Source organism: Schistocerca nitens, chromosome 5 (genome assembly GCF_023898315.1).
Source record: "Schistocerca nitens isolate TAMUIC-IGC-003100 chromosome 5, iqSchNite1.1, whole genome shotgun sequence".
Taxonomy (NCBI): domain Eukaryota; kingdom Metazoa; phylum Arthropoda; class Insecta; order Orthoptera; family Acrididae; genus Schistocerca; species Schistocerca nitens.
In genome coordinates, this window is record NC_064618.1 from 871,689,110 (window position 1) to 871,710,125 (window position 21,016).

At 45.4% G+C, this 21,016-nt stretch overlaps 1 protein-coding gene across 1 annotated transcript in view; it reads right to left on the reverse strand.

Moving 5' to 3' along the window:
- Positions 1-21,016, reverse strand: part of LOC126260784 (ALK tyrosine kinase receptor-like) — a 514,129-nt gene that overhangs the window by 346,791 nt on the left and 146,322 nt on the right. The window contains exon 2 of the mRNA XM_049958121.1: positions 11,983-12,214. Coding sequence (XP_049814078.1) covers positions 11,983-12,214 — 232 coding nt within the window. The remainder of the gene's footprint in view (positions 1-11,982; positions 12,215-21,016) is intronic.

The window sequence follows — 21,016 nt, forward strand, 5'->3', positions numbered from 1 at the left end:
TATTTTATCTGCCGACACTGGTGGATCTAGGGAAAGTTGATAATTCACTGCCTGACCAAAACAAAAAAGCACTCACAATGCCATGGTCGGATACCAATCTAGCTTCGTGCACGTACACACTACAATCGAGTACGTAAATTACGAGGCGTTTTCCGAAAGTAACGTCCTATCGTTCGCGAAATGGGAACCACAGTGAAAATAGGATAAAGATGTTTACTTTCAAAAACAGTCTTGATCACAATTTATTTATTACAGTGACCAGTTTCGACCACTACTGTGGTCATCTTCAGACCAATGAGTAAGGACTTCCTTCTGCTGTACCGATTCTCCAGCAGAAGGAGGTCCTTACTCATTGGTCTGAAGATGACCACAGTTGTGGCCGAAACCAGTCACCGTAATAAATAAACTGTAATCAAGACTGTTTTTGATAGTAAATATTTGTAATACTTTGACCACTGTTCACTCCCATATTGCATTCAAATGGATAAAGATGTGTTGGGCGGTGTCTCTAGTATGCCAGTAGGTCGCGTCACGTCTGTCTTTTCAGTTCTGAGCACACCGTGATCACGTAAAGATGCCTACGGAACAGTGTCTCCCGCCAAGTTTGAGTGCCCGTGAGAAATTTCCCCTGATTTGATGCAGCCCACACAACATAACTGTCATGCATTTCCTTCTTCTTGACGATTCTCGGCCGCACTCTGCAGGGGCAATGACGACGCCCCTAGCAGCGTTTTATATGGACAGTGTTCGATCGCACTCCATACGGTCCGGATTTTGCTCCCTCTGATTCCTCGTATTAGAGTTCCAGTTACCTATCACAGAGCCGGCCGGTGTGGCCGTGCGGTTCTGGCGCTTCAGTCTGGAACCGCGTGACCGCAACGGTCGCAGGTTCGAATCCTGCTTCGGGCATGGATGTGTGTGCTGTCCTTAGGTTAGTTAGGTTTAAGTAGTTCTAAGTTCTAGGGGACTGATGACCATAGATGTTAAGTCCCATAGTGCTCAGAGCCATTTGAACCATTTGAATTTTTGAGCCTATCACAGTTAGCATGGCCACCAGTGTTGGTGTTTAGCGACCTTACCGGGCCCGGTAGGATACATAAGGGGTGTGAACGGCACCATATGCTGAGGACATGAAGATGTGAAGCACTCGTGTGAGACTGCGTTGTTAGCATGTGAGGGCGTTCGAAGGGCGTCATTGTGGGTTTCCATTTGGCCGGCTGATAGGATCGTACGATGTCCTGATTTATTTGGCATTAGGATGGCCTGATATTGAGCTGCACTGGAAGATGAGGGCACATCGACCACGTATGTGTGCCACAAGGGAGCACAGCTGTGTTCTCCATTAAGCACATCATACCCTCTTCTCATTCGCGCTTGCCACCTGAGAACAAGTAATGGACTTGCTGCAACCCTTCTGTGTCATCTCGCACTGTTGTTCATAGATGGCAGCAGACAGGTAGGAAAATTACCAGCCCACGCATAGGCTGTCGTTAACACCATGCCGTGTACCGAGGATACTTCGAGAGGCCGCCACCACCACAAAGCCGCAACTACTGGCGTGGAATCTCTCCGTACTGTGCGGCAGCCACCAGAGTGCGCTGACAAACACGAACCTCTTCTTGCTTCTCTCCCACATCCTCCAGCGCTTCATATTCGTGCGTCAATAGTGTGTACAGCTGTGAGCCTCGTACTGGCGGACATGGAAATCGTTCAGCTGACAGGTAGCAAAGTGCGGTACGATGTGTCGCAGACACCAACACAGCAGTACCAGCAGTCAGATTGTTCTGTCCGGTAACTGCAGTCAGCGCAGTACAGTGCTGTAGTCTAAAGACTGCCTCGCGACTTAGTAATCGCTGTTTACTGACTACTAGGGCCACTAACGCAGTGTTTGCGTAACTGCAATCATAGTTCCAATATTATAGACAGCCAAGAGACAGCGAAGTTATTTACGTTTACTGTATTAGATTTAGGACATCAGTACACCCAACCAACTATACCAGTTAAGTTCAAATGGTGCAAATGGCTCTGAGCACTATGGGACTCAACTGCTGAGGTCATTAGTCTCCTAGAACTTAGAACTAGTTAAACCTAACTGACCTAAGGACATCACAAACATACATGCCCGAGGCAGGATTCGAACCTGCGACCGTAGCGGTCTCGCGGTTCCAGACTGCAGCGCCTTTAACCGCACGGCCACTTCGGCCGGCACCAGTTAAGTCCCATTTAGTATGAGACGCTTGATAAATGTAGTTTGTTATTTATTATTGTATTGTCACATATGAGCCAGGCTGCGGCTAGCGTTGGTGCTGTTTGGGGGTTTCCTCCCTCTGTTGGAGGCCAGACGGTATCGATTAGTTGGCATGCTTGCAGCACTTTGTCTTCTTCTCATGTTAACTGGCGCCACTCGGTATAGCAAGCGTTGCCTGTCCGATAGTGGCAGCAGCGGCGGTTATCGATATGTACCAACTGTTGCCCTACCTTTGGGGCGACGTCGTTGTTTTTCCGGGTCATGTGAGTCGGCGAGTTCGGTTGGGGACTCAGGAGGAGCCAGGTCCGCGCAGTGCGAAAACACGCCGGGACCGCTGGCGGCACGCATGGAGTGCTGCATGTAAGGGCTGTGGTCGCGAAGGTGCACGACCTGGTCGCGAACCGGATCCAGCAAGCGTTAAGATGAGTGCACTTCAATCAAAGTAGAGAAACCTCCACCACTGTGACATCTTGCGATTCTCCAGTGACTTGGGTTCGTGTTGCTGCTCGTAGTGTCGCCGAGGCGAAGAGCAGCGAGTGGAGTGCTTGGGGAAGGTGGATCTGATCAGCTTTCCTCGACTTTTTACTACACTACTGGCCATTAAAATTGCTACACCACGAAGATGACGTGCTACAGACGCGAAATTTGACCAACAGGAAGGAGATGCTGTGATATGCAAATGATAAGCTTTGCAGAGCATTCACACAAGGTTGACGCCGGTGGCGACACCTACAACGTGCTGACATGAGGAAAGTTTCCAACCGATTTCTCATACACAAACGGCAGTTGACCGGCGTTGCTTGGTGAAACGTTGTTGTGATGCCTCGTGTAAGGAGGAGAAATGCGTACCATCACGTTTCCGACTTTGATAAAGGTCGGATTGTAACCTATCGCGATTGCGGTTTATCGTATCGCGACATTGCTGCTCGCGTTGGTCGACATACAATGACTGTTAGCAGAATATGGAATCGGTGGCTTCAGGAGGGTAATACGGAACGCCGTGCTGGATCCCAACGGCCTCGTATCACTATCAGTCGAGATGACAGGCATCTTATCCGCGTGGCTGCAACGGATCGTGCAGCCACGTCTCGATCCCTGAATCAACAGATGGGGACGTTTGCAAGACCACAACCATCTGCGCGAACAGTTCGACGACGTTTGCAGCAGCATGGACTATGGGCTTGGAGACCATGGCTGCGGTTACCCTTGACGCTGCATCAGAGACAGGAGCGCCTGCGATGGTGTTCTCAACGACGAACGTGGGTGGACGAATGGCAAAACGTCATTTTTTCGGATGAATCCAGGTTCTGTTTACAGCATCATGATGGTCGCATCCGTGTTTGACGACATCGCGGTGTACGCACATTGGAAGCGTATCACCCGGCGTCGTATGGGGTGCCATTGGTTACACGTCTCGGTGACCTCTTCTTCGCATTGACGGCACTGAACAGTGGACGCTACATTTCAGATCTGGTACGACCCGTGGCTCTATCCTTCATTCGATGCCTGCGAAACCCTACGTTTCAGCAGGATAATGCACGACCGCATGTTGCAGGTCATGTATGGGCCTTTCTGGAAACAGGCCTGGCCAGCACGTTCTCCAGATCTCTCACCAATTAAAAACGTCTGGTCAATGGTGGCCGTGCAACTGGCTCGTCACAATACGCCAGTCATTACTCTTGATGAACTGTGGTATCATTAGTAATTCGTTAGATTGCCAGTAGTGTGAGTTACAATCTTGTGAAGTGAATGCAACTCTTGGCTGCCTATCTCATCGCTCACGAAAGTTTTTGTTGCCAGACCTTCACAGAGGTCGATTCCTGGAGCACCGTCTGTGGCTCCTTGATTCTTGTAAGACGTGTGTTCTAAAAGGAGGTCTGATGGCCAGTAGTTCAGTCTAACGCTCCTTCAGTCCACGCCTTCTGCGGCTTTAATCTGCCTCAGTGACCTTTAAGGAACATATGAACTGGTTCTTGTGTTTTATTATTGTATTTATTACAATACCTTGTAATGCCTGCATTAAAGGTTATATATGTCTAGTTAATAGTTCTGCTCGCCTTTTGGAATGTTAAGGGTTGTGTTACAAAGTTCACCATCATCTTATTTCACCCATTTGGTTATCAGTTGCTTGTTATTTTTTTAATTAACCTTTGGTATTGTATTTGCTGTTTTACAGCAGGTCTCTAAATTTTTATATTATTGCCGTTCCTGGCGTGTAAGGCCTTCAGCCCTGACTGTGGTCACTTGCCTTTAATATTTCAATACCTAATTTGTAAGTTGCAGCGAGTTTTAAACAATTCTTAACTTATTGCCATTCCTGGCGTGTGAGGCGTTCTGCCCAGATCATAGTGGCTTGCTTTTAAAGAGATATCTGCTGTATTTATATTTAATGGTGATTTGCTAAATTGCAACTCTCTGAAAACACTATTGTTTATTGCTTCATTAATAACGTGTGGTATTTTTATTTATTGTTGAGTCTGGAATTACTGGTTTAAAATAAATTGTATGTAGCTGTAAAAGGCAACGAATAGTAAGTGATTACGGCCCCGGCCACAACCGTAACCGAATCTTGCCTTCCCTTGACTTCCAGGTTTCAACATTACTCAGCGCCGCCGTGTCAAAGAAACGCGTAATCAGCAAGAGTGCAACCGACCGGAGGTGGTCGGGGTGGTTTTATACGAGGCCTGTTCAGAAAGTAAGCTCCGATTGATTGCCAAATTGAAACCACAGTGAACATCAGAAATGTTTTACTTGTAACAATTAGCTACACCTTTCAGCTACTTCTCTACGTAGTCGCCGTTCTGACTTAGACTTTTGTCATAGAGTTGTACCAACTTTTCAATAGCCTCATCATAGAAGGCAGCCGCCAGTGCTTTCCGCCAATTCTCCACGCTGGCCTACACCTCGTTGTCTGTGTCAAAATGTTGTCTTCAAAGACAGCGGTTCATGTGACCAGAGATGAAACTCAGGGGGAGACAATTGCGGACTGTATTGTGGGTAATCTCACATTTCCATTTGAAAACGATGCAGGAGCATCTTCATTGCCCCTGCAGAATGCGGCTGAGAATTGTCTTGAAGAAAAAACAGCTCGACAGTTATGTAATGTTAGCTGCATAGCTTCAGGCGAAATTCCTCACCAGGCCCTCGTACTTGGCGGCAGACACTATTTTCTAGACATCTTTACGCACTCACTGCGAGCTCAGAAATGAGAAGAGCGACGTGATGCTAACTGGGGTTATACTAGAGACACTACCCAACACATCTGTGCAAAGCTTTATCGGATTTTCATAGTCGTTTCCATTTCGCGACCGATCGGAGCTTACTTTCTGAACGCCCCTCGTAGTAGCATACAGTTACTACGTTCAGAACACAACACAGACGTCTGCGTTTGGAGTGCAGCCGTGACTGAGAAGGGAGCACTGCAGTTGAATGGCGATTACGGTCGCGTCCAGGAAAAGTAGTCACATACTTGTAAACATTTTGGAGAGGCGCAGATGCTTTAACCCTGGCGTCATGGTATGGCGAGCCGTCGGGTGTATTTTATAATCTTTCTTCCTTCCACTGATACTTCTGCATGTGGAGATTCTCTTTTATTGTAAGTTTACAATATATGCTATGGCCGGCCGGTGTGGGCGAGTGGTTCTAGGCGCTACAGTCTGGAACCGCGGGACTGCTACGATCGCAGGTTCGAATCCTGCCTCGGGCATGGATGTGTGTGATGTCCTTAGTTAGGTTTCAGTAGTTCTAAGTTCTAGGGGACTGATGACCTCAGAAGTTAAGTCCCATAGTGCCCAGAGCCATTTGAACCATTTTATATGCTATGGCTGGATTTTTGTATTTTTAAATTACTTTTAGTTTTAGTTGAGGGACAGTTGAGAGCCATTAGTGGTCAGAAAAGTGCTACGATTGCTGTTACTTTTTAGAGCTCTGGCTTGTTCTGTATATCTTGTTTTAATCTTCCTGCGTGTTTTCCGTGTGTGTATTGACTGACAAGTCTTGAATGTAAGTTCATATATGTTTGATCTAGATAACACCAAGAAGGAGTCGTACAACACAAACGGAAGTTGGTAGGCGTGTGCCTACATCTGGAAGATGATATCTATTCACATTTCGCGCCAGCCGCGTAAGCTTATGGCTGGTAGGGCGGAAATCAGGTTTGCTTTAAATACGCGCAGTAACGGTCGTGACCGTCAGTTACCTTTGAGATTTAACGTAGTGAGTTGATGTTAGCTAAGAATGCCTTTAAGGCGACAAAGACGCCATTATCAACACCTCACTGGGTTTGAGCGAGGCCCTGTAATAGGGCTACGAGAAGCTGGATGTTACTTCTGCAATTCTGGAGAGAGACTTGCAGCAATATAGCCGATGTGTATGATTGCTGGCAGCGGTGGACAGGAGAATCCACACTCGCAAGAAGGCCGGGCCCCGGAAGGCCACGTTGCACTACCGAGAGGGAAGACCATCGTGTTTGGCGTATGGGTCTGCGCATCGTACTGCATCTGCAGCAGAAATCAGACCAAGAATTGGCACCACAGTGACATAACGAACTGTTACAAATCGGTTATTTTAAAGACAGCCCTGCACCACACGCTGTGTGTGTATATTCTATCGACCCCAAAACACAGCCATTTACTTGAGTGGTGTCAAGCGAGGGCCTAGCGGAGGGCAGGATGGAGGCTCGTTGTGTTTTCTGATGAATGCTGGTTCTGCCTCGGTGCCAGTAATGGCAGTGTGTTGCCTGGAAGGAGTCCAGTTGGGGGCCTGCAACGGGGCCTGCAACCAACCTGTCTGTGTGCTAGGGACACTGGACCTACACTGGAGTCAAGGACTGGAGAGCGATTTCGTATGACAGCAGGAGTACTCTCGCGGTTATCTAAAACACCCTGACTGCAAATTTGTGCACCAGATTCGACCTATTGTGCTGTCATTCATGAACAGTATTCCAGGGGGTGTTTTCCAACATGACAACGCTCGCCCACATACTGATTCTGTAACCCAACATGCCGTACAGTGTGTCCACCGGATGCCTTGGCCTGCTCGATCACCAGTCTCCAATCGAGCACATAGTGTAAGCGTACTGTCATATCGCTGGCTTGGTTGCGGAGTATCTTTGCGGGCAGCCGCGCCTGTAGAGCGCGGGACACGGAACTGTTATGTTGTGTTGTGGATAGCTCTGCATGTTAGAAGCATTGTTAGTATGGAAGTCCAAATGTTACTACAACTGCTATTACAGTAAAGTGATGAAATGTGGAAGTTATTCAGACGAAGGTGCGTCAAGATGTAATTTAAAAATGAACAGTGCCACCGATAACGTATTTGTGTTTCCTCTCGTTGCGTGTCGCACAGTATCAATCATCCGCGCCGTGTTCGGTCTCCCAGAATGAACTGATGTGAATCAGTAGAAATTAAGTCACCATAAAAGAGCGCAGTCAAGTGCCAGTGTCTTGTAGCGAGCGTGAAGACGCGCGTTCGATCATCGCGTTTCCGTATTATCAAAAATCAACCGCGCCGCGACGGTTACGCGCACGCTCGTACAAGTGAGAACTGTGGACTGTAAATTTAACTTCGTGAACAGTGTTAAAATATCATTACTAGTGTCAAGGTGGACTGGTACCAGATATCTGTGTATGCGTGACGAGCGTAACAACTTTCGTGCGATCATTCGGCTTCAGTATCATCAACAATCACCCGCTGCGTGTGGGTTACGATTACGCTCGTCCGAATGATATTGTGGACTGTTAATAATCCATTAATTGGGATACCACTTCTGAATTAGAATGTAAACAGTGCAACCTGCGACTTTCTTTTATTGTCTCAGAATATAGTTGTTCATACCAGACGTAGAACAGTGTTGTGTTTTGACGTTGAGTGGCTCCTCTAACTCGCTTCCGTATTTCGATAGATAATTTCATGCAAGCCAGCTGTGGAGCAGAACAGCACGACCGCCACGGGATTACCAGGTACGTGGTGTGGACAGGGCGCACAGTCAAGAAAAGCAGAAGTGCAGAGAACAGTTTAAGGGGGGTAGGACGTCAAACGGGCCGGCTTGGAGCTGGAGAGGCACCACAGGACATTTTAATTTCCACTGTCTATACTTTTACAAGTAAATTCTTAAAACTTTGTCAGCATGACCAGGAAGGATTCAGGATTCACACTCATGGCAGTGGAAGTTCAAAAACATAACAAACTAATTTTTTTTTACATGTGAAATTTCATCAATTTTTCACTTACTATTGGCTGCATTTGTTGCTATAGGTACATTTTTATTCACAAGTAGGAGAGATTCTTTGATGAATTTTGCACAGTATACAAACCGTACTTACAGGTGTAAGAAACTCTATAGTTTTCGAAATCTATTAAAAACTATGGTAAACATTGAGATAATTAACTGCAAAAAAATTTTTTTTAAACATGGAGCTTACAACGCAAGAGCTCATTCATTTTTTCATAAATTAAATAGATTCTAGAGTTTCAGACACCTGCAAGTATGGTTTGTACGCTGTGCAAAATTCATCAAACAGTCTCTCTTACTTATGAAGAAAAGTGTACCTATAGCAACAAATGTAGGCAATAGTAAGTGAAAAAACGAGGAAATTTCACACGTAAAAAAATTATTTTGTTATGTTTTTGAACTTCCGCTGTTGTTGTTGTTGTTGTTGTTGTGGTCTTCAGTTCTGAGACTGGTTTGATGCAGCTCTCCATGCTACTCTATCCTGTGCAAGCCTTTTCATCTCCCAGTACCTACTGCAACCTACATCCTTCTGAATCTGCTGAGTGTATTCATCTCTTGGTCTCCCTCTACGATTTTTACCCTCCACGCTGCCCTCCAATGCTAAACTTGTGATCCCTTGATTCCTCAGAACATGTCCTACCAACCGATCCCTTCTTCTGGTCAAGTTGTGCCGCAAACTTCTCTTCTCCCCAATCCTATTCAATACTTCCTCATTAGTTATGTGATCTACCCATCTAATCTTCAGCATTGGCTCTGAGCACTATGGGACTTAACATCTATGGTCATCAGTCCCCTAGAACTTAGAACTACTTAAACCTAACTAACCTAAGGACATCACACAACACCCAGTCATCACGAGGCAGAGAAAATCCCTGACCCCGCCGAGAATCGAACCCGGGACCCCGGGCGTGGGAAGCGAGAACGCTACCGCACGACCACGAGCTGCGGACAATCTTCAGCATTCTTCTGTAGCACCACATTTCGAAAGCTTCTTGTCCAAACTATTTATCGTCCATGTTTCACTTCCATACATGGCTACACTCCATACAAATACTTTCAGGAATGACTTCCTGACACTTAAATCTATACTCGATGTTAACAAATTTCTCTTCTTCAGAAACGCTTTCCTTGCCATTGCCAGTCTACATTTTATATCCTCTCTACTTCGACCATCATCAGTTATTTTGCTCCCCAAATAGCAAAACTCCTTTACTACTTTAAGTGTCTCATTTCCTAATCTAATTCCCTCAGCATCACCCGACTTAATTAGACTACATTCCATTAGCCTTGTTTTGCTTTTGTTGATGTTCATCTTATATCCTCCTTTCAAGACACTGTCCATTCCGTTCAACTGCTCTTCCAAGTCCTTTGCTGCCTCTGACAAAATTACAATATCATCGGCGAACCTTTTTATTTCTTCTCCATGGATTTTAATACCTACTCCGAATTATTCTTTTGCTTCCTTTACTGCTTGCTCAATATACAGATTGAACAACATCGGGGAGAGGCTACAACCCTATCTTACTCCCTTCCCAACCACTGCTTCCCTTTCATGTCCCTCGACTCTTATAACTGCCATCTGGTTTCTGTACAAATTGTAAATAGCCTTTCGCTCCCTGTATTTTACCCCTGCCACCTTTAGAATTTGAAAGAGAGTATTCCAGTCAACATTGTCAAAAGCTTTCTCTAAGTCTACAAATGCTAGAAACGTAGGTTTGCCTTTTCTTAATCTTTCTTCTAAGATAAGTCGTAAGGTCAGTATTGCCTCACGTGTTCCAGTGTTTCTACGGAATCCAAATTGATCTTCCCCGAGGTTGGCTTCTACTAGTTTTTCCATTCGTCTGTAAAGAATTCCGCTGTTATGAGTATGAATTCTGAATCCTTCCTGGTCATGCTGACAAAGTTTTAAGAATTTACTTGTAAAAGTATAGACAGTGGAAATTAAAATTTCCTGTGGTGCCGCTCCTGCTCCAAGTCGGCCCGTTTGATGTCCTACCCCCCTTAAGGGTCCCCCACCGCCATTTGTACTCCCAGGCGTGTTACAATGGGACATCGCCTGACGACAACTTCAGCATCGTCGTCAAACAGCATTAACTCTCCCTGTACTGAGCGACCAAGTGGAACAAGCATGTATCCCCACCCCACAAACTGACACCCGGCCCCTGGACAGCACAATGGATGGACTCCTCCGTGCTTGCATTCAACATTTCGGGTGTTACACTGATTATTGATCCAATTTTGATGCAACATCTGGAAATCTCTCTAGAGCGCTTGAAGAACTGACTCAATACTACGACGCCGATCACCTCAAGCCAAACCCTGACAAAAGCCAAGTAAGTGCTTTCCACCTGCGCAGTAGAGATGCTGGAGTTGAGCTCGACGTTACATGGCAAGGTAAGAAGCTAAAGCACCGTCCAACACCTAAATACCTTGGGGTCGTACTTGACAGAACGCTTTCCTTCAAGCAGCATTGCCAAAACACCGAGGCTAAAGTCTGCTCCAGGAATAACATCATCCGCAGGCTGACAAACTATGAATGGGGAGCTCAACCATCAGTACTGAGAACATCAGCACTTGCTCTGTGTGTTTCTGCAGCAGACTATGCAGCGCCAGTATGGGAAGCATCTGCACATGCTAAACAGGTTAATGTAAGTGTAAATGAGACAATGCGAATTGTTACAGGCTGTCTCAGACCCACACCAACGGATAATTTGTTCCTACTTGCTGGAATTGCCCCACCCAAGATCAGAAGGCAGGTGGCAGCAGACGCTGAGAGAACAAAGAGAGAAACAGATTCTCGACACCCACTGAATGGGCACGTCACTCAGGCTCGGAGGCTTAAGTCTAGAAATAGCTTTATTGCAAGAACCGAGATCCTTGGCGGTTCACAGGAAGATAATAGAGTCCGTAAATGGGAGAATGAACAAACCGCACAGCAGATAATACCAAAAGAGCAAATGGCACCTGGAAACAAACTTCCTTACACAGTGTGGAGAATACTAAATAGGCTGAGGGCTGGTGTACCGAGATGCAAAACTAATCTGTGCAAGTGGGGACTGCCGACTAACGATGACGACGTTCTTTGCGGATGCGGAGAGTTACAAAACGAGGCACATCTGCTCATGTGCCGACTACTGCCGGAGCCCTGCAGTTTTAGCGACCTGCTACAAGCCAACGACAAAGCCGTAGCGGTGGCTAACTATTGGAAAAATAAAGTTTGATCTGCATTTTACATTTGCAGTGGCTTATCTCTTTGTTATATTAACCTGTGATCTTTCAGTGTTAATCAGATGAACACTTTACCTACACCAATTTATTCTCGAATTTTCATTACATTAATCATTTTTTGGTGTTGCGATATTTTTCCCATCAGTGAATTATACAGGGACTCCTGCCGGTGGAAGTATATGAAAACTACCCATTAACGTGAACCTAAGGACAGGCATGTACTACTTACTCCTAATGTGTATGAGAGAGGATACGGTGACCCGTTGGCACCCACCTTGCGACCGCTGGCGTCCCGGTAGACGACCCAGCGCTGCAGCGCGTCCCTCCAGTAGAGCAGGTGGAAGGACTCGGCGTACTCCTGTCCCTGGCCGTTGCCGAAGCGGCCCTGCGTCTCGGTGGCGGTGATGAGGTGCGGCCGGCCCAGGTCCACCTCCAGGAACTCCTGCACCTCGCTGCTGATCTGCGCCTTCGGGCACCACGCGCCGCCGTTCTTCTCCTGACGGATCCTGCGCCAAACAGCGGAAGCGTCTCAGCAGTTTGCAAAGAATACACGCTAACGGTGGCCACCAGGTCGTTCTTTATGCGTACTTCATCTGTGATGTTTAAAAAATGGCGGGTTCCAGGTGTTCCTAGTCCAGCGATCGCTGTGACGAGACCTCGTAATGACGGGCAGCCGGCATCGGCAACGGCGCCCAATGCCGTACCTGAGCACCACGTGGGCCACCAATCCTCCAGCGTGACTCACCATCACGTGAGTAGCACTCACGCGAACCCACACCACTCCCCCATGTCCCCTCGCGTCTATCAACGGGGTACTTAAAAGGTGGGCGAAAAAATTCAAAAACTGATACAGATAAATGGACAAGACTAATAATAGAAATGACGCAGTACGTGAAAGGAACTCTCAAAGTCTTTTTTTACAGTGTTTATAAATGTTCTACGTGTTGACCTGTAAGGTTTTCATATGTTTTCTGCCATTGTAAGTAATTCACATGTACTGTACTGGGACAAAGATGCATGAGCGCACTGATCGAGTAGCGCGTAAGATCCTCAACTACGCGTCTGGATGCAGACTCTGGACAGCGAAGGACCTGGAAGAGCATCTGATCGGAATGGACTGTGTCTTCAAAGGAGGATATAAGATGAACATTAACAGAATCAAAACGAGGATAATGGAATGCAGTCGAATTAAATCGGGTGATGCTGCGGGGGCCGCGGTGGTCTCGCGGTTCTAGGCGCGCAGTCCGGAACCGTGGGACTGCTACGGTCGCAGGTTCGAATCCTGCCTCGGGCATGGATGTGTGTGATGTCCTTAGGTTAGTTAGGTTTAAGTAGTTCTAAGTTCTAGGGGACTGATAACCACAGCAGTTGAGTCCCATAGCGCTCAGAGCCATTTGAACCATTTGATGCTGCGGGAATTAGATTAGGAAATAAGAGGCTTAAAGAAGTAAATGAGTTTTGCTACTTGGGGAGCAAATTAACTGATTATGGTCGAAGTAGAGAGGATATAAAATGTAGACTGCCAACGGCAAGGAAAGCGTTTCTGAAGAACAGAAATTTGTTAACATCGAGCATAGATTTAAGTGTCAGGAAGTCGTTTCTGAAAGTATTTGTATGGAGTGTAGCCATGTATGGCAGTGAAACGTGGTCGATAAATAGTTTGGACAAGAAGAGAATAGAAGCTTTCGAAATGTGGTGCTACAGAACAATGCTGAAGATTAGATGGGTAGATCACATAACTAATGAGGAGGTACTGAATAGAATTGGAGAGAAGAGAAATTTGTGGCACAACTTGACTAGAAGAAGGGATCGGATGGTAGGGCATATTCTGAGGCATCAAGGGATCACCAATTTACTATTAGCGGGCAGCGTGGAGGGTAAAAATCTTAGAGGGAGACCAAGAGATGAATACGCTAAACAGATTCAGAAGGATGTAGGTTGCGGTAGGTACTGAAGATGAAGAAGCTTGCACAGGATAGAGTAGCATGGAGAGCTGCATCAAACCAGTCTCTGGACTGAAGACCACAACAACAACAAACAGAATTTAATTATAATTTATAATTATTTAATTTACAATAGTTAACAAATTACAATAATTTAATTATAAGATCTAAACGACCACCTAAGGTACACGAATTCCCCATTACATCCGACGCTAGGGTGCTATTCCAATGCCGGAGAGCCCCAGCAAGAGTGACGATTTTGCGGAAAAATAAGGAGAAGATATGAAGTGAAGTTTATTAGGGAGGCCAATCGACTTGGTTCGTCCGTGCAGCAATGTTAGCCATTGTGCTGCGAGGGTGTAATGGTGAGTATTCCTGCTTAGAAAACAAGGTGACATGGGTTGCAGTCCCGGCCGTGTCACAAAATGTAATTCATTTATTCAGCTTCCATCATTATCGTAGATAAAGATGAGACTCAAATGTCTGGAAGAAAAATTAATTATAAGATCTAAACAGAATTTAGTTTTTCAGAAACGACTTTCTTTGATGTAAAACCGTCTTCCATCATTCTCAATAAAGTTCCGAATGTTGTGTCGTGTGTGCATTGTACCTTACGCCACACGAAGCGACAGACAGTTTGTGACAGGCAAAAAGAAATTCTGTAGTGAGTAGCTTCTCCGTTGTTTTACTAGTACATATGCTGATTTCTATTTGCTTTCGAGAACGTGAGCACACCAGACACGAAACATGCTGAGCGCGAGGTAAGTAACTTATTTCAGGGGCAGATCTTGCTTGCATTCTTATGAGGAAAAAATTCGTAGTCAGAATTATCAGGTGTTGAGCTAAGCAAGCATGTTAGTTTAAAGTTAACAGTGTGTATACAGGTAAGGTCAAATAGCTACTTTTCTTGTGAGCAGAGCAGAATTTTATTTTTGCGAACATTTCAAGTCAGAAATTTCACTTCGTGTCAGGCAACTTCCATAATGTGTGTGTGGGTGTGTGTGTGTGTATTGTGTGTATGGAACCGGGGACCTAGAAACGACGGAGAGGCTTTGTCCCTCCGCAGCCCTCAGTGGTTCAGAACCCCACAACAGGCCACAGCAGTCCACCCACCCCACTGCCGCCCCACACCGAACCCACGGTTATTGTGCGGTTCGGCACCCAGTCGAACCCCTGCCCCCCTCCCCGCCCCTCCAAGGAACGTCTCATACCAGACAAGTGTAACCCCAGATGTCCGCGTGGTAGAATAATTATGGTGTACACGTACATGGAGACAGTGTTTGTGCAGCAATCGCTCACATAGTGTAACTGAGGGGGAATAAGGAGTACAAGCCCGCATTCCCCGCGGCAGATGGAAAACCGCCTAAAAACCATCCACAAGCTGGCTGGCACACCGGACCTCGATACTAACCCGCCGGGCAAACTCGTGCCGGGGACCGGCACGCCTTCCCGCTCGGAAGCAGCGCTATTAGACCGCGCGGCTGGCCGGGCAGGTTTTTCGTAATGTACTTCAGTACTGCGCTTCAGTAAAATACGAGGTTTGGAACTTAAATAGTGGTGACTATTTTTCACAACCGATACAAAAGAGTTACATATTTACACCTGTTACTGTCCTTGAAAGTAGTCACCAGCGTTGTGTAGAACTCGTTGCCAGCGGTGTGGAAGGCGTAGTATACCGTTAGCAGAGTCTGTTCTGTTGATGGTGCGAATGGAGAGGTCTGTTGCTTGTCGAATCTCTGGAAAAGTTCTGAAGCGAATGCCACGAAGTGGTTCCTTCATCTTCGGAATCAAAGCTCGGGGAGAATGGTGGATGGTACAGTACTTGCGCCCGCGCATTCCCGTGCAAAATGATGGGTGGGTTGCGCAGAACGTGTCGCCGCTTCTTTCGCAAAGCTGGTCGCAGGTGATGCTCCAAAAACGTACAGTAATACTGTGCATTGACGTCACATTCATTCTCGATCCAACGCCGTTGTTCCTGTTTCGAAAACATAGTGACACCGTTACGCTAGACGGCTCGCTCACAAGTGGATGTGTTACCCACGATTGTGCATACGCCGGTGACGTGGGACGCGCGAGTCTATTTCCTCGGAGGCTAGGTAGGTACGTCAACGACCTGTGCTATCAGCGACAATACTAGGTCCCATTGCATAGTGTCTCTACAGCAGTGTTGCCACTATTTAAGTTTCAACCCTCGTATTTTTCACTGAGAACACAGTAAATACTTTTCAGTGAGTACTCAGTTAGTTACTTTTGGCATAAAATTAGTTTAGTTTCTATTCTTTCAAATTCAGTATTTCACTAAGTTTAATGTTTTGTTTCTCGACACTGTTCACATACGCAACACAGGGCCAATAAACAGCCAGTATTGCTAGACAGTTGAACACGATACCTAAATCACATATTACTCGAAGAGAAAGTTTTTGGAAAAAAAATTCAGTAGTTTCATATATAAATAAATGTTTGTAGAAGATCAGTAGCCCAATTCTGCCCACACCCGACCCATCATATCATGAATGTGAGTAAGAACGGGTCCTGCGATGCGGTGTCGGAAGTCTTCGAGGCTCTGTTTTAGAATTAGATTGATGTAACCCCACAAGAAAACATAGTAAGGCACCAAGTCCGGCGACAGTGGTGACACAGCTTGTGGTCCACAAGAGCTGCAGTCTGTATGACTTCACTTTTAATCAGTTACGAAAGATTCACCACTGTGTTGGCTGAGCACTGTCCTATTCTGCACTTTCTTGGTCTTTGAAACATCCCGTCTTTCACACGGTCCGCTCTCTGTTCTGATACGCCCGGAAGGCCAGAACATTTTACATCGTACAAATAACCACTCTCCTCGAATTTTTTGTAGTACTTGACTATGCCAATGCAAACTGATGGCATCTTGTGAAAGGTTCCTAGAAAAGATCTCTGCACACTCACTAGCGATTAGTAACAGGCAAATTCTAGCACACAAAATGCTTTCTCTACGCGCTTACCCGCCGTTTTACGCAACTACGGTAAGTGGCGTCTCTGTCGGAAATCTTCCGAACTAACTTGCTGGTACCACATTAAAAAGAAAAAGAAAGCCTAGAGAGCGTTTTTGTAAGACATTTTCAGTCATTAACAGCTGCTGTCAAGGCAGTATATAATGTTCACTGTATTTAGTTCGAATCTCCATTTCTTTTTCCGCTTCTGAGTATGTATTGTATTGTATGGAACTGGGGACCTAGAGGGAGAGTCTTCGTCCCCGCCGTAGCCCCCAGTGGTTCACAACCCCACAACAGGCTACAGCAGTCCACTCACCCCACCGCCGCCCAACATCGAACCCAGGACTATTGTGCCGTTCGGCCCCTAGTGGTCCCCCCCGGGAACGTCTCATACCAGACGAGTGTAACCCCAATGTTCGCGTGGTAGACTAATTATGGTGTACGCGTACATGGAGACAGTGTTTGCGCATCAATCGCCTACTCAGTGTACCTGAGGCGGAATAAGGGGAACCAGCCCGCATTCGCAGAGACAGATGGAAAACCGCCTTAAAAACCATCCACAGACTGGCCGCACACCGGACCTCGACACTAATCCCCTGAGCGGATTCCTGCCGAGTGTAGGTAGGCTGTTTAGGTTTTTATGTTGGTGATGCCATGTAGCGCTCTGTACGAAAATCTCTGACTGCGCTGTGTGCTGTCTGTGGCTGCATGGACTCATTGTTGGATTATTCGCTAGTGTAGTGTTGGGTAGTTGGATGTGAACAGCGCGTAGCGTTGGGCAGTTGGAGGTGAGCCGCCAGATATATATATATATAATGACTTTTGAACACTATTAAGGTAAATATATTGTTTGTTCTCTATCAAAATTTTTCATTTGCTAACTATATGCCCATCAGTAGCCAGTGCCTTCAGTAGTAAGAATATTTTATTTAGCTGGCAGTATTGGTGATCGCTGTATTGCAGTAGTTCGAGTAACGAAGATTTTTGTGAGGTAAGTAATTCATGAAGGGTATAGGTTATTGTTAGTCAGGACCGTTCTTTTGTAGGGATTATTAAAAGTCGGATTGCGTTGCGCTAAAAATATTGTGTGTCAGTTTAGAGCCGGCCGCGGTGGTCTCGCGGTTCTAGGCTCGCAGTCCGGAACGGTGCGACTGCTACGGTCGCAGGTTCGAATTCTGCCTCGGGCATGGATGTGTGTGATGTCCTTAGGTTAGTTAGGTTTAAGTAGTTCTAAGTTCTAGGGGACTGATGACCACAGCAGTTGATTCCCATAGTGCTCAGAGTCATTTGAACCATTTTTTTGTCAGTTTAGAAATGATCAGAATAAGTAAAGAGAAATCTGCCTGAGTGCGTTCAGTTTTACTCAGCTGTTTCTGTATCAAATAACGTAGAAGTTTCCCAGCACAGTCTTTTTTTACATTCAAAGGGGAAGTTTCAAGGGGACCGGCACGCCTTCCCGCACGGAAAGCAGTGCGTTAGACCGCACGGCTAACCGGGCAGGCTTTTCTCAGTATGAAACGCCTTTCAATTTTTTCACGTTAATTATAAGTTATGTTAAAGAGTTATTTCTGGAACAATTATTATCTGCACTCATCTGCAATCTTTTCTTGAACCTAACGTTACAAATCGTAAAAAAATTCCCGCTTCGTCGGTGTGGGACTGTGTAAAAGCAATTTCACGGCTAAACATTCTAAGACAAGCGTTTATCTGGAATCTGAACGTGTTCCTTTATAGTGGCCTTGAGATCAGTTAGAGACCGAACCTGTCCCTGAATTATGAACGCGTTCTTTAGATATTCCAATAGCCAAAAGCCACATGGATTCAGATATAACAGTCAGTGCTAAAATGTATCATAAACTGAAGTATTCAATATAGTATTCACAATAACGGTTAACTGCCACTGGAACAATACGGTATTTCTCGTACTACAGCGCTTCAAGCTCGAAGCTGCCTCCTACACAAACAATTTTTTTCAACACGCACAATCGAAGAACTGATAAAACTCATTTCGCTGGCAGGGCTTCTACCTGTTATGAAAGGCAAACATCTGGAAGAAGTTCTGTAGAATCGTGATAACGTTCGCTTTTGCGCCAACGGCGCACGCGATCTAAAATGAAATCTGCTCTGTTTTGAATACATGCCCTCTACGTTGCAGCACTTACACACCGCTACTTTAAAGAGGCATTTGATGGTTGCGCAAACTACAGATGACGTGTTGCACTGACTTAGTAAAAGATGGCGTAATTGCTTCTTTTTTTCTGTAATCTTTCGGACACAGGGGGCGGTAGACATAAATAAAACAAACGTAAGACAAGATATGGGAGAGATGTATTCTAATCACAGTGGTTTCATGAACCGCGTCTATCTAGAATTGAGAGGACTTGTGAACAGTTACGGTTCAGGATGTGGGAGACATGTTGTAAACACAGTGTTTTCATGTAACTGGGTCTGAGAGGCCGACGCTGACATGAGCTCAGTCACTGCGTTTCTTTCAACCAAATGAACCCAGTGTTCAGAGACTAAGCTGTGCAATAATATTGATTTAAGGAAAATATTTCTACTCAACGATGTCCACGTCTCCTAAACTACAATATATTGAAAGGGGAGCTGTGAGAACAAAAGGTCTGTTTGGTCGTTATCGTGGTAGTACGAGTTCTCCGGCCACCAAGCCCAGCTGCGAGCGGCTACTCGCGTCCTCACTATTCTACTTCTCTCACTGATATTGCGTCCTACGAGGAACTCTTATTCTGGTTACAGATTTGTGTTCAAGGTATCTAACTACCCCAGAAGCCGGAGTTTCCCGCTCTTGTGACCGATACACGAATTATTAACATTTTACGCATGTCTGAAATTGAGTTCCACTGCAGGTTAAGCCACGAACACCAAATTTGGTATAGGGTTTCGGTTAGGTTTAGTAATACATTGAATTAATGGAGAAACTGCCACTTTGTGAGTGGGGTAGTAAATTTACAGTAATTTGTGTTTCTCTCGATTTTGGTGATATCGCTGAGAATTATCTAGCATCACTGGTTATCAATGTTAGCATTCAACCGCGATTCTTTTACATATTTTAACAACGCGTTTCAAGAGACAATGCTCTCATCATCAGGTTGTAAAAATCTATGTCATGAAATTAAACGAACTAAAAAGACAAAATACCATCACCAATAGTTGGTAAGTCCATAGAGTAAAACAGAATTAAAAGTATATTGGACTGTGGGTCCTCATCTTACATTGAAGTTGTTGACACAAGTCAATGGCCGTCCCATAGCTACCAAATATGCTGTCGACTGCGCCGGCTCGGGAGCTGTTGTGGACTGACGTGCCTAGGTGTTGTGGCGTGGTTACCGCCGTGTGCTTGACGGTAACGCTATGCTATTGGGCGCCTCATTTCCTTATTGCATTGGTCTGCCATCGTTAGCCTCTCGCAACTCCGTCATTGACATGCTACAAGTTTAAAGTCGCATGCCTGCCCTAAAATAATTCTAAAAACCCGCTAAAAAATCTCAATTTCTTTAAAGTTATCTTGTACATATAGGATAATGCTTTGTTTCTTTTCATGGACAGCTATCTCGAATTCCTCTAGTAAATCAAGTTTCCTCCCTTTCTTTTCTACATGCAATATTTCTTCGTTGTCTTCTATGCTATTAAGGGGATGGCCTGTTTCATATATATGGTTCGCAACAGCTGATTTGTCATAATTTCCTAACCTGAACGCATCTTTATGTTCTTTATACCGGATCGCGAATGATCTTCCTGTCTGCCCTATATATTTTGCATCACACGTTCTCGCCAATATCGTGCTTAAGGCTATACCTCACTAGGTTATTAGTCTGAAAAGCTATTTTGACATCGTATGGCTTAAAAATATTTGCTATCTTTTGTGAGACTTTTCCGTAGTATGGCATCGTGATAACTTTCACTTTCTCTCCATCACGTTTATTCTTTTTGCGCTTATTACTTTTCCGTAACAGTTTTTTTAACCATATCTATTCTGTAACCGTTATTCATCGCTATTCTCTTAACGGTATTAATTTCAGTCTCCCTATCTTTTTCACTCATAGGTATATTGACTGCCCTATGCACGAGACTACGGAAAGCAGCTTCTTTATAAGCCTGCGGATGGCATGAATCATTCGGGATCACGGCATCAGTCGTAGTTTGTTTTCTATAAGCGGAGAACGCATGTTTGTTGCCCTGCTTTTTTATATTCAGGTCCAGGAACTGTAAACAATTGTCAGTTTCATACTCCACGGTAAATTTTATTTTATTATGTGCGTCGTTGAACTTTTTTACTATTTCCTCAATGTCCTCACGGGAACCATCGACAAGTAACAGAGTGTCGTCTACATAACGTTTGTAATAAACAATTTTATCCATAATATTATCGTCA